This window comes from Anomalospiza imberbis, chromosome 3, assembly GCF_031753505.1.
Source record: "Anomalospiza imberbis isolate Cuckoo-Finch-1a 21T00152 chromosome 3, ASM3175350v1, whole genome shotgun sequence".
Lineage (NCBI taxonomy): Eukaryota > Metazoa > Chordata > Aves > Passeriformes > Viduidae > Anomalospiza > Anomalospiza imberbis.
The window spans coordinates 37,009,536-37,023,601 of NC_089683.1; the positions used below are offsets into that span (position 1 = coordinate 37,009,536).

At 39.1% G+C, this 14,066-nt stretch overlaps 1 protein-coding gene across 3 annotated transcripts in view; it reads right to left on the minus strand.

The window, feature by feature from the left end:
- Positions 1-14,066, minus strand: part of MDN1 (midasin AAA ATPase 1) — a 90,481-nt gene that overhangs the window by 44,920 nt on the left and 31,495 nt on the right. For all 3 annotated transcript variants that reach the window (XM_068184036.1, XM_068184034.1, XM_068184035.1), the window contains exons 28-47: positions 13,918-14,052; positions 13,703-13,841; positions 12,623-12,761; positions 12,401-12,531; positions 11,774-11,918; positions 10,520-10,649; positions 9,727-9,957; positions 8,799-8,996; positions 7,156-7,364; positions 6,508-6,630; positions 5,406-5,603; positions 5,207-5,314; positions 4,453-4,641; positions 3,576-3,665; positions 3,222-3,482; positions 2,824-3,094; positions 2,317-2,476; positions 1,903-2,019; positions 547-755; positions 15-160 (exon numbers count right to left, since the gene is read on the minus strand). In XM_068184036.1, coding sequence (XP_068040137.1) covers positions 15-160; positions 547-755; positions 1,903-2,019; positions 2,317-2,476; positions 2,824-3,094; positions 3,222-3,482; positions 3,576-3,665; positions 4,453-4,641; positions 5,207-5,314; positions 5,406-5,603; positions 6,508-6,630; positions 7,156-7,364; positions 8,799-8,996; positions 9,727-9,957; positions 10,520-10,649; positions 11,774-11,918; positions 12,401-12,531; positions 12,623-12,761; positions 13,703-13,841; positions 13,918-14,052 — 3,329 coding nt within the window. The remainder of the gene's footprint in view (positions 1-14; positions 161-546; positions 756-1,902; positions 2,020-2,316; positions 2,477-2,823; positions 3,095-3,221; positions 3,483-3,575; positions 3,666-4,452; positions 4,642-5,206; positions 5,315-5,405; positions 5,604-6,507; positions 6,631-7,155; positions 7,365-8,798; positions 8,997-9,726; positions 9,958-10,519; positions 10,650-11,773; positions 11,919-12,400; positions 12,532-12,622; positions 12,762-13,702; positions 13,842-13,917; positions 14,053-14,066) is intronic.

The window sequence follows — 14,066 nt, forward strand, 5'->3', positions numbered from 1 at the left end:
TGTAGGATTTTTACCTTTTGGTTAATCTGCAGTTGTTGTGAGCGGCCATAAACTTCCCAACAGGCTCTGTAAAAAGACTTTGCTAATCCAAAGCCTCTTTGTATTTGCTGCACAATTAATACAGCAGCCTGAAGCAAAGGTGACAAAGATGACACAGAACCTGAAAGATACACACCAATTAGAGTGAAACGAATGTTTAGAAACTGTCAGCCCTTTAATCTGAAAAACACCACTTTAGCTGTCATGATACAAAACAAATATATCCTATTGACCTGAAAGCTGAATGGATTCTTCCCTGGGTTAGTAAGAAAATCTGACAAGACTGTAAATAACAGATGACCAGCTCAAAATAAGACACCAAACAGCTGCGATGAATAAAACTCAGCTGCAAAATACAACTTGTGCAAACCCTCTATTTTGCTGATTTTCACTTTGAATACATTGGCTTCCTGATAGCAAGGGACAATGTGTGAGTATCTGATGTCTCCTTACAAAGCACTGTAATGAGCCCATGTTGCTAAAGAAAAATGAACAGACTTTTTTTACCTGCTATTGCTGCCTTGGTTTCTGAATGCACAGCCAGAAGTGCATCACAGACACTATCTCCAACTAAACCCAAACCATGCAGAAGTAACTTCAAATCCAGACTGTCCAATATATTTCCATCATTCTCCCCAGGAATGTAAATTTCAATCCCACGATTCCGCATGGCTCTGGATATTTCCCCATGAACTGGATCCATAGAAAGGAAGAGCCTGTTGGATATTAGAAAAGAATAATTCAGGTTGTAAGGGGCCTACAATCATCCATTTCAACTTCCTTAAATTCTTAAGATTTAACTTAGGTCCTTAAACTAGCACTCTGGAACTACCAAATCTGCTTCTCTGTAAAGTAAATTCATCTTCTTAAAAATGGGGACACAATATCTATAAAAATCCAGAGACAGCTACTGAATTTAAATGAGAAATCTATATGAGTAGTTATGCTTTGCAATTAGACACAGATATTCCACATGACTTCTAACTCCTTATTATCTGAGTTATGTCTGTTTTATCACTTGCCCACTTACAAAGCTCTGAGCTATAAAGATTTTTAGAAGTCTTAGCAAGAGCTTCAAATAAATCTATGCTATTTAAAAACCGAAGTATCCAACATTCAAGTAGTTAATACTATAAATAGACACCTCTTAAAAGCAGGGAGGAAAAAGTACTTCTGAGATACAATGTAGTGGAAACAGGTTTCTGAAAAATCAAGAATGTTTCCAATTCAGAGGAACCAGATCAGTCCAAATATCCTCATTATGAGTTTGTAGGAATGATACAGAATCCTGTTCCATTCTCCTCCCGTCTTCCCCAGACTACTTTAGGTCTGAGAGAACAAACTGTCTATTTGGGTGGTTTGCTGGGGCTTTATAAAGTCCTGTCACTGCAGGAAACAAATTAATATATGGGATGGAAAAAGTTGGGAAGAAAATTATTATGCCCATATACCAGCTTTCATAACCAGCATTATCTCAAAACTTCACCATCCTCAATGCATGTATCCTCGATTTCATCACAGTGAAACACTGAAGTGCTGAAGTCCCAAATTAGAAATGCAAAATGAAGGCATAGGCACACTGCTATGAATTTTCCTGTGTAATAGTTTGTGTTGCAACAGGGATATATAAAGCAAAGCCTCTTAAGCTTTCTTTTATATGCTCATCACAGTGCAGTTTTCTTCCCTGCTAGAGAGTGTCACTACACTACATGGCAAACTGAACAGCATACAAAATATCAGAAGACTGGCTCACTGATGACATTTTTATTCTAAACCTGCTATTTGATAAAGGGGCCAAAAAAACAAAAAAACAACAACAACAAAAAAAAAGCCAAAAACAAAACAAAAAGCAGAAGTAAGTACCTGAAGTTTGGATGAGGAGCTATTGTAGGAATCGTGCCATCTATGACACCTCTCTCACTCATGGTCAGAACACCTCCTGGTTCTAGCAAAGCATTCAAGCGGTCCAGCACAGAAGGGCTACATTCAAAACAAATTCATATGGTCATAAAAAGGTACCAAATTGATCCCTTGCTGATCTGAAATCAAAACAGTACCACCCTTAAGCAAAACCCAAACTGCTAACTCCTCTATAGGGTAACAGGAAAACTGTCAACTGCTAAGCTGTCTGAGAAGGAATTTTTTCCAGAAATTCTAACTTACTGCTCCTGTGTATTATCAAATGCAAAATATTCAGTTGTGAACCACTCAGTAAGAGGCAAAGTCAATCAGGGAAGTCAAAGGGTTCACTGAAACAAGGCCACTAAAATCTCTTACTTGCAGAAATTAACATTGTCCATTAAGAGCCAGTCTCCAGATTGCAGGGCCTGAACCAACATCCCATCTACCCACTCAAAAGTGCCATGGCTGTTGCAGTCAGCAGCCTGGGCGTGCTGCAGCTTGAAACGCCGGAACTCTTCTACCAGGTGAGCAAACTCTGAAAGGAAATACATCTTACACTGAGACTTACATTAATGAAGTAGCTTCCAGCACCATTCAAGAAAAATAGTAGTTATTTTGTTAATAGACATATATGCTCCCTACTTTTTAGGGGAACATAACAGCAGCTCTTCAGTAGCCTCCCATAAGCAAAATCCATGTGAATAGAAAAGCTTTGCAAGCACAAAGAAATATAAAACAGATTGACACTTTACTCCCTGAACAGGTACTTTTCTGCATCACTTCTCCCCCATCAGATGAAATTTGGTGAGTATTGATGCCTTATTTTAAACGGTGATTAAAAGAAAAAAAAAAAAAAAGAAGGAGGAAAACCAACATACATACCTGTCTTTGTGTAAGAATTTATTTTGTTGTTTAGTCGCTGGATAAGTACAAGTATTCCCTCCAGTTTGCTCACTAATTCAGCTGTAACACTTCCACCTCCTTCCCCCAGAGATTTGGGTTTGTAATTCAGGATGAAATTGCTCCAAGCACGCAGCACAAGTTCAGCATCATCTGCACAAAGTTCTGCCAGGAGCAGACTATCCCTTACGAGTGTGCTCACAGCACTCTCCACCTTTTCCAAGAGGTGCTGCCATGGCCTGTTGATATCAACCTGCAAACAGAGCATTAGGGAGTTAGTTCATGCACAAGGCTCTGTTTACAAACACTAAACTCACAGCAGACTGGCCACTATTAGGTAGGAAGGAGAAATTCTGCCATATTACCAAAACAGTATTTACCTGCTCAAATCCACCCAGGAGTTCAGTTGTATCCATTGCGCTGTTCATCGCCATGATCTTCAGCCGATGGCCGGTGAGATGGGCCAACAGCTCCACCAGACTGGTTTTGCCAACAGCTGCTGGGCCCACCAGGATCACCATCCAGCTCATGTGCACACACTTCATTATAGACTCCAGGGACTGCAGTGAATGATGCAGAAGTGAGAGAGTTCTGCCAGAATGAGGAATATAGCTGCCACGAGAAAGAACTGAATAACCAATCTGAAAGGGATGACAGACAGAGGCAAATGGAGTTTAGCTGTGCAAGGTGCTTCCTTCCCTATCTCGTCACAAAATCCCTTGTCAACAGTTTACCTGAACATTATATGGATTGATGTGAAACCCCCTGGTTCCTGTATACACATCAGCCTCCTGGCCAAAAACGTCTCTGTATACAGAAATAACCTAGAACAGTTAAAACAGCAAGAGAAACTTATCAGTTCAAGTTATCCACTGTTCCAAAGATTCACTTCTAAAGGCTTACAGCTGAAGTATCTTTTCCTCTCAGCTCCACAGCTGTACAACAGTAACTAACACTGTAAATCACAAGCTCATTTAAGTCGAAGTGCAGCAAACAGTGTGAGTGTGAGCTGCCCACAGCAACCCTTTCATTAATCATGGTTTCCTGAGACTTGAAATACTGTAAGCAATGTTTCTCTTTAACAAAATAGTGGGATAGAATTTATTCATAAATAAGTTCTTTCTTTGGTAACACCGAAAAATATAACAATGTCACAAAGAGGGGACAGTAAACTCATGAGGAAATAGCCAGTCACATACAGCCAGTAACTTCAGTTTCACAATCTGACTTTCCAGTTTAATACCATTTAAATGGTGTGAAATAAAACAAAAGCACAGGATTTCTAAGCAAGAGAGGGATAAGTAGGTAGCAATACATTACTTAATACAGAATCACACAAGACTACGATGTGTTTTAAGTCCTTTGTTTTTCTACTTGCCTTCATTTACATCAGCTGTCTGCTTTTATATTAATTAAATTGGTATTTCAAATAGCAAGGGGAGCAGGTATCTACAGCAAACCCCAAAACTCCAAACAAACCTATTTTTCATTTTTAAGAGGTAAGTGTCTATGAATGAATTGCAAGGAATCTTCAAAGTGGAGATCTATACCTGGATTTCTATAAATACATCCTGACCATCTGAAGAGAAAGGAGGAAGAACAATGGCTCACCTTTTCTTTGTCTTCTCTGGTTCTCATTCTTTCTCCATACACCAAAAACACATGCTGGCCTGGATCATAACACACTGGTGACTGGTCAACAAGCATAAGCTGGCACCAGCGGAAAAGATCACGTAAGTTGAACTCCCAGGGTCCTCCTTTCTGTCCCCACTTTTTTTCAGCCATTACTTCTTTCTCAATCTGAAAAAAAAAAAGCTAGCAATTAAAAAATAATTTTTTATTCCATCCACAAGCTGGTCTTCGAATATTTTTTTAAATGTTGATTGAACTTCTGCCTTTGGCACTGCTTAGAATACAAAGACAACTGAAAGAGGAGGTTGAATTTACTTTGCTGAAGATATCTTAGGAGCTAAAGCTTGATTTAGTTTGTCTCTACTGTTTCTCTTAACACTCAGCTCAATTTTGCAGTTTACTCTTGCCCTGTAAAGAATGAATATGTAGTAAGATGCTGACACAAGAGATTTTACCTAAGGTCACAGAATACTACTTTCTCCTGTGTATATACCTTCTATCTTCTGTGAAAAACAGTGCCTTGTCAAATATCAACACAGCATCTGATTGTCATGGTACAAGAATTCAGGTTTAGTGGCGTTCTTTACTTTCCTCTGCATATATTTCCATCCCTCTTTTTTTACCCACACACTTCTCTATAAAAATGCTTGGAAATAAAACATTATACTTAATTTTTTTCTAATCTTACTGCATTCTGCTTACTTCTACAGAAAAGAAATTAAAATATGTTTACCTTGTTATTGAAAGCAACCATTTTAGCAATAATAGTTTTATCAATAGCAGGAAACAATATATTCCCAATAAACTTCATATCTTCTGCTGAGAGTGGATCAACATACACCTATAAAGTCAAGAGAATTCAGAGTGTTTATAAAGTCAGAAACCTATGAGACAGGATCATGATGTAGTTGAAATCAAACAAATAAGCTTGCCTGTGTAAATCTATTAAGAAAGGACTTGGGGAGACCCTTTCTTCCACCTCCTTGTCTGTATGGATTCTGGCATCCAAAAATCTTAGTCGTCTTGTGCTGTACATGAAAATTCATTCCCAATTCTGGAACATAAATCTCAGCTCTGTGGTCAAAGCACGCATTAAGCCCCTCTAACACAGACTGAGAAGCCAGATTCAACTGGAGGAAAGAAATAAGGATACAATATTAATGCCCCACAAAACATTTTTGCATACGCTCTAGTCTAATAGTCTGAGATTTATAGAAGGTAAAATTCCATCTCATTGCTCTTCTAGAACTAACACAAGTTATTACCACCAGCTAGACCGGTATTATACTGGAGCAACTAACACTTCCTGATGTTCACTTATTATTTGTACTATGTTTTTTCACTGTGATAACATTATTCTCAATTTTAAAACCTGCACTTTCAAGACTGTTTTCCTGAATTTATGTTCATACATTTGTGGCACTCAGAACATTCTGTTTGTTTGTTTGTTTAAATTAAGGCAGTCTCAGCTATTTAATTACAGTGGTTGGTTGAAGTGGCATTCTTCTCAATAGAGGGGGAAAAGGAGGTATACAGGGGGCTAAAGAACTGAAGATTTTGCACTCTGCAGTAATTGAAACACATCTTGCCAAGAAGGCAGATCTGTGCACACACATGCTTGAAAGCACTTGCTACATGGTACATCAAAAAACCTGCAGTGGCAGGAAAGCTTATACTTGCAAGATGGAACTCTTCCCCATCTCAATTAAATCAGTAACCAACACAGTACATTAGTCCCCAGAAGGACACCTTCTATTTCAGTGAAACTGTATCCATAAAGAACACTTGTACCAAAACTTCTGTTGACATTCTTCCCTAAAAACTTTCAAATGTAAAATCAAACCTATCCTCGGTTTTCTGCAATAATTTAAGCTGGGATTCAATCCTTGTTCTCTTGTCTCAAGGAAGTCTAGACATCACCTGCCTCCATGAAGGGAGATCGTCAGCACTCAAAGCTATTTATTCTACAAGCCAAATCAACAAATTTGCTCTTCTAAAACATTCCACTTAATTTGACCCCAGACCTGAATTTACCTCATCTAACACAATCCAGTGTCCAGCCTTTAATGCTGCTAACAGCGGTCCATCACGCCAGGCAAATTCTCCTCCCTTCCCACCTTCAACAGGCAAGTCTGTCCCAAACAAGTCTGTCACATCCTTTGGGAATAAAGAACAGAACAGGGGAGTTGAGGAATTACAAAATTTAACAGAAGTTCATAGACAGCATTTGTTAACTTTACTTAACATTTTCTCCCTTCCCTTTTAATACCTACACGCTAGGTCTAATTAAAAATTTTCAGCAATTGCAAAATGCTGAAAGCTTTTCCATTATAGGACTCCAGTGACCAGGTGCAATATTTAACAACAAAAATTTAAATTGGGACAGAAAAGCTAAGAAGGCTTAAAGCCTTTTTCTAGTAATATTGCAGAAGCCAAGAAGAACACAGTAGACAAAGATATGCATGGCTTCACCTGAAAAGAACAGAAATATTTGGGAATTGGCATTCACTCACAGAAGCTTACTGCTGTCTGCTTCCCCCTCCCATTCAGTTTTGAGACCAAGAAGGAAAAACTGACATTTCAGACACAGTGCCAAAGGTAAAGAGAACTGCACTTTAAAAGTTATACAGAGCTTCTACCCTGCCATAAACACCAAGTACTGAAGATAATATTTTATTCTACCGTTTGCTCAGACAGGTTGATTCGAACAAGACAGTTCCCTGAGGCTTTTGCCAGGGCAGAAACTAGGCTGGTCTTGCCCACTCCTGGTGAGCCCTCCAACAAAATAGGTTTGTTAAGTTGTAGGGCTCTTAACAGTCTTTGTGCATTCATTGCTGTGGTCCCAGCATTTAAAGCATAATCTGTCATGTTGTTCCTCTGGAGAACAGGGCCTAAAATAAAGATAAATCAGAAAACAATTAAACAATTAAAGAATGTTTATGCTGGAGGTGCTGACAGTGTGCCTCTGAATGAGCTCACTCTGTCTATAAATTGCTGATCTCAGTACAGCAAGCAATGGAGATCCAGCTCATGTGTTGTTTTTGGAGATGTGGTACATACACTTTGTTTGACCCATAGCTGCATCTCAGCCCATCTCCACATATTTATACTGAATTTTGCAAAACAAGCATATGGACGTAGGATTTATTTTGCCATGAAACCTCAATACCTCCTGGTTCATGACTTAAACTAGAGATCTATTCCTGAACAAACATAAATGTGTTCTTGCACTTCAGTCATGTGGATCTAAAACTCAGAAGCAGCTCTTGAAAAATTTACACTAAGGGATACAATCCAGTTATGCTCCAGATTAATCTGTTCCATACACTGCCAGCTCTGTGAAGGAACATCCTCTTAGGTAAAAGTTTGCTTCTCCTTTACTGTTATTATGGCATACAGTAGAGAGAGAGAACAGTTTGTCTGCCAACTTCCAGCCAGTATAGCTCCTTGGACATCACTCCCCCAAATATGTAATACTGCATTACTCATGTATACAAGATATTAATCACCAATGCATCCTACACAAACTGATACCTGTTTAGTAGGAAAGGGATCCAAAGAGATTCCTTTTGTGAACTAATCAGCAGAGGGGAATTAAGCAATTTACAAAAAAGCTTTACTTTGTACAATTTTATGCATGACTAACACAATCCATGAATGCCAGAAAGTTCAAATATGAACAATTAATACAGCATTAGGAACACACAGGTCCATGTGCTAAAAACTAACCAGCTGAGTTAGAAAGCTCAGAGTCATCACTTTTTGGTCCTGTTGTGGTATTTTAAGGGTAAGAAGCAGTGTTTTGCTAGTTCCATTTGCATTTTTTTGTCCCATGAGGAACTGAAATGCAGAGATGTAATGATTTTGCCAAAATTGCAGTAAATATTTGAAAGCCTAGAGCAAGGCATGGCATTAACCTCCATTCTGTTCAGCTTTGTACTCAGGACCCCTGGTTTCCATGCTTTGCACAGGGGCCAGGATGAGCTGCAGCTTTGGTTAGTGGAAGTTAACAGGCATTCTGAGCATACAGAAGTGACAGAAAATCACAACTCAAAAAAAGCTTTGTTACACCAAAAAAGTCTATGAAAATTAGGCCATTAAGAAGTAATGAAAAAAAGGAATGAACAGATGTGTCTTAACAAATGTGACTGAATTTTAATCTACACACTCGGAGGCAGAAAAGGGATTTTTCTAAAGCTTAAGAACCAATAAATTGTTCTATGATGGTTCAGGTATCCTACTTATATTTACAAAATACTTAGAATAAAAAAACTACTGAAAATATAAATCACAGAATAAATGTCCACCCACTCCCAGTCTCTTACCTCTTGGAATAAAAAACGGGTGAATTCCCATAAAGTTGTCCATCCATACAACCTCTTTTTCCTTTGTTCTGTCATAAATCTTTAGTTCATTCTTCTGATAATCAGTCAGCTCAAAGAATTGACTCATTTTCTCATGTAAGAATGTGAGGCATTTCTCACGAGCTAATAAAGCCGTATCAGCTGAGCAGGATGTTGTACCTGTAATTAGGAAAGTAAAGTGTGCTTCAAAACATAACTAAGCACATCCATCTTACGACAAGAAACTCACCCCTTCATGTGCATGCAGGTTTATATTTTATTTTAATGTTTTCAGTGCTTCCAGTACTATTTACCATGGACAGATTGTTCTGTGAGCAACAGAACCAAGGACACCGTACTTCCAACTCCCTTTCTTCTACCATCACAATCAATCTGATCCCTTGCCAATGGCCCCAGGCTTTCTCTTCTGGCATTTCTTTGTGCCTTCCGCTTTTCCTCCTCTCCCTTATCTACTGTTTATCAGCTGGGCCAGCAGCCAAACGCACAAATATGCATTCTCAGCTATGTGCATGGTGCATGCCAGCACAGACAGATGCTGACATGTGCAGTGGGGGATAGGGAGCATAGTGTGTGCTCATGTGCTCCAGTATTGTATCAGCTCAGTAAAACCACATCAACTCAAAAACCACAGGTTTTCTTAATTTGTATGCTAGCCTTTGTAATATTATTAATCCCTCTAATTTACTTCAGCTTGCTCTATTACTCAAACTCTTGTTACTGAACCACAGAAAAGGCACATGATGTACAGAAGGTTGTCAAATGGAAGTGAAAACGTCTCGTAGAAGAGTCCCATGCTGCCCCAAAGCACTTTGTTTGCATTTGACTAAAAATATTAATACAAATACACAGTTTCGTATTTTTTCCTACCAAATGAGCACTGAAGACTTACCTGATCCTATTCCATCAATATACACCAAACATGCAGCATGGATAAAAGACATCCATGGAGAAATGTTAAGGTGGCTGCATCCCTTGGCAGAACTCGACTCATCCTCTGCCATGATATTCATAAAATTAACCCAGGCCAAGATGTCTCTCACACTGAGAATACACTGGCGACCAAACTCTTGATTAGTCAGCCATTCAACAAAGTCCATCATGAGTTCTGCTATGTCTGCCCCTAAAAAAAAAATTAAAAAACAAACAAACAAAACCCCACCAAATAAATTTGAGTTACCATTTTTTTGGTCACATCTACTACACTGCTGTAAAAACATCTTCAAAGTAGGTACAACTGCATGAGCAATGTGGATGGGTACTCTATATCCTAGAAACAGAATAAGAGAAGAGAAAGCTCCTGCCTGAGCTGTTGTTACAAATGCTGTTAAATTCAGGTAACAAGACAGCATCAAGTGACTAATACTAACAGTGAAGCTGCTGGCAGAAAATGAAGTACCAGTTCTTTCAACACTCTATATTAAAACAAATCTGGAACACTGAAGGGCTGGGGATAGTTAAACTACTTGGATGGTGAAGTAAACACAACCTTGAATTTACTTCTGGCTAGACATATAAGATAAACAGTGAAGGAAGAATAAAGTCTGGAATATATCACACTGTCTTCAGGAAGAAATGTAGCAGAGGAAGGGTGACAGTGGTACACATGCTGAGGAAAGGTTGGCAGCCTCCAAACGCCTTATTTTCTTACCAATATTTGAATACCAACACACAGAAATACCTACCCTCATGGTTTATTGCACCCAGAGACAATCCTGGATGAAGATTGTGTTTTACAATCTGGATCAAATCATCGCGGCCATTGCTCTGTGGACACCATATTTCTGTAAATCTGTTGCGCAGCGCAGGGGAAAGCTGCAAACAGAGTGACAGATCAATTAAAGATTCATTACAACATCTTCCCTAAAGGTCAGTTAACAACAGCCTTGTAGTCACCGTACTTGTAAACAATAAATAAAATGAACTAGATAGATCTTTCCATCTAATTTTGACAGAGACACTTTGTAAGAAAATCTTTGAAAGAAGGATTTTTAAGTTGTCTGGTAGTGGCAACAATGCAAGAAATGGGTGATATAGAAAGTTCAAAAGAATATAGGAAGAAACTGAGCTGGTTTGCAAGCACCAAAGCTCCACTCATTTTAGGACACCATGTATCAAACAACGGCTCTGTAATCTCCCTTTGCTTACAAAGGCAAACCACCACACGGAAATTTGCCTTCAATTACAACTTGTTTCTTGAATTCCTCTCTTCCTTGGCTGAATTGGTCAAACAAAAATGAATAGCACAAATGCAATCCAGAAATAAATCCTGTTTAAACACATGGCTTCAATGAGTGGTTCTCTGCTTCAGAAACCACTTTAAAGGGAGTACCCATCTTCTTTCGAGTAAAAGAGCTCCTGGTTATTTTTTACAAATCAAGCTTCCAAAACTGCTTACAAGTTGTAGTGTTTGGTTGTCTTACGGGTATTTTTAAACATGTTTTAAATTACTTAATTCTCAACTTCAGAAACAAATTTTTTCATTTAATGAAAAAGCTATTTTGGGATGTGATGCTCATTGTTCACTAAGAAACACAAGATGACCATCACTTTCTGAATAGCATTAAGGAGAAAAATCTGACATGCAACTTTGTACTACCCCAGAGACCTGGATTTACTTGCTTCACAAGTCACAGTTCCTGTACTTGAATAAAATTAGGCTTGATTCTATATATCAAGCCTAACTAGAGTATTTTTAGAGGCCTGAAGCTTCCTTTGACATTTTGCTGAGTATTCATTGACAGTGGACAGTGATAGCCCACAGAAGTGGCAGAAAACAGATTCACCCCAATCCTCCTTTAGAGCAACGAATCAGATGCCAACTAGAAAGCACTGGATGCCAGAACTGGCAAGATGCATTTTGCATTGCACCTCCAACCACTTAATGGTCAGTACGACCAGAAGATGCATGCTGTATTTCCAGATGTTTTGGCATTTACCTCTTTTTTCCCAAAGTCACCTCCTGGGTTCATGGTTGCAAGGATGCGGAATTTCTTTCCTGCAACTAATAGCTCTACTTCATTCTCCTCATCATCTTGGCCGCCTTTTTCAGCAAGTACCAATGTCTTTTCAGCTTCAAGAACACTAGAGAGAAGGTAAAAAATATTGCTTAAATTTTGCTCCACACTTCAAAAGTTCACTTAAAAATGAAAATCATATTAATTGGCCCAGACAAACTTTCCTTTACCCAATATAATGGGTAACAGAAAAGACTAAAATGAGGGATACTGCTGCAAACAGATAATGAAGCTGAATTTATACTTTAGTTGTTCTGGGGGTTTTCTTTACACACACACAAAAGAGAGGAATAACTAGATTTTGTTCCTGGGATTTGACAAGATACATAATTTCAGGAGCTCACTGGCAGGTGGAAAACATTAATACTGCAGATGGTAAACTAGGATTTTACTTTCAAGTTTTATTTGTACCATTTTCCTTTTCAGCAAGAGAGCAGCTCACCTAAGCCAGGAAACAAGTGCCTAAAAGAAGTCAGATTTACCCCACTCATGTTTGGATAATGAACAGACACACTGAGGATGCTTAGTACTACCACGTTTCAGACATACCTGTTGAGCCGCTCTAGTACAGAATCATCAGCTAAAGAAATCTCATCAAGGAGGAAAAAACCCTCCTCCTTCATTGCTAAAACAAGAGGTCCATCACACCACTCAAAGAGTCTAGAACCATCAGATTCCTCCTAAAAATGGAAAGAATGTGAGAAGTTGTAACTGCTCCTTTTTTTTTTTCCATGGTGACACCACCCAAGGTATTAGTGGTGCAAGACAAACCTGCTCCTTGGACCTCTGCCTGACTGGTCGCAGCCCTCCCAGGAAGTCTGATGTCTCCATGTGCAGGTGGCAATTCACTGAGTACAGCTTCTGATTTGCTAATGCTGCAAAGATCTGACAAATGGTGGTTTTACCACACCTGCAAACAAGTAATTTAATTAAACAGGATGAATTTAAAAAAGAAGCAAAACCAAACAATCAGCTCACTTTGGACAGGATTCATACTTTCATTGAAGAGCTAGGAGGCAAAGGCCCAGCATGCAAATTTTCTTCTGCTCCTTTCCTTGAAAGAAATGTATGCAAAGTGAAGCCATTTTTGGCACAACTATTGCTGACTTGCACAAGAGGCCTTTAATTAAATTTAAATCAATAGCTGCATTGATGGATTTCTGCATGTTCAAAGTCAAATTTATTTCAGCTTGCCCTTACAGATACTCAACCAGACTAACATTTCACGGAACTGGAAATGCTACATGTCTAGACCAAGCCTAACACCAAGAGAATAAACTGCTGAGTATCTAGTTTTCATTTACTACCCAAGTACCTTTTCCTTCTCTCCTTTCTTGCATTTTTCTTTCCTTCTCTTCCATAAAAATTTACTCTACAAATTTATAACCAGCACAGGAGCAGACAGTACCTACTTCCACGACCTCCACTACAGCATATGAGGTCGAGAAGTGGTAGCAAGACTGTATTTGAATGTTCATAAAACATGCAAATTGAATGTGCTCTCTAAGAGAAAAATGTCACAATTCCCCAAAAGCAGCCACTCCTGTGAGGCACAGTGAGATTCTACAGGGCACCTCGTAAGCTGGGGACAGAAGTCAGTTCACTTTTATTTTACTACTTTTATATAACTTCTGTGTAGTTACACAATGCAGATAAACCCATCAAAGATACAGGTTAAATGAGATGCATCTGCTTCCTCTCAGAAAGGAACTGTGAAGAACAGCAGCTGCAAGTCTGCCATGAGACAGGCTCAAATGTCCCAGACCAAAGCAGCACTGAAGCTCACACAATCATTTTGTCTCCAGCTCAGCAGCTGGTGCAGCACTACCAAGAACATCATAAAAAGATTACCCAGTGTCTCCCACCAGCAGAACTGGTTCACCAAACTCCAGGGCTCGTCCCACCAACGTGGCAAGTCTCCTCATCCCTTGAGTCCAGACAACATGGCTAAAATCTCTGTCCATCACTGATATCCATGTGGAAGACTTAGCTGCACAACACAAAGCAATCCATCAGCTTCAGTCACATCTAGAGATCTACCAGTGGGACCCCTCTAGGAAACTCACCCAGTAGCTTTTTGACACTTTCCCCTGAGAAGAGAGACTCAGGATATATTTTTTTCTTGAAGTGTTTTTCAATGACATTTTGAATAACATCCACCTCCTCTTGTTTCCTGACTCTGCCTGCCAGAAGCATAAAACCTACAAAACAGAGG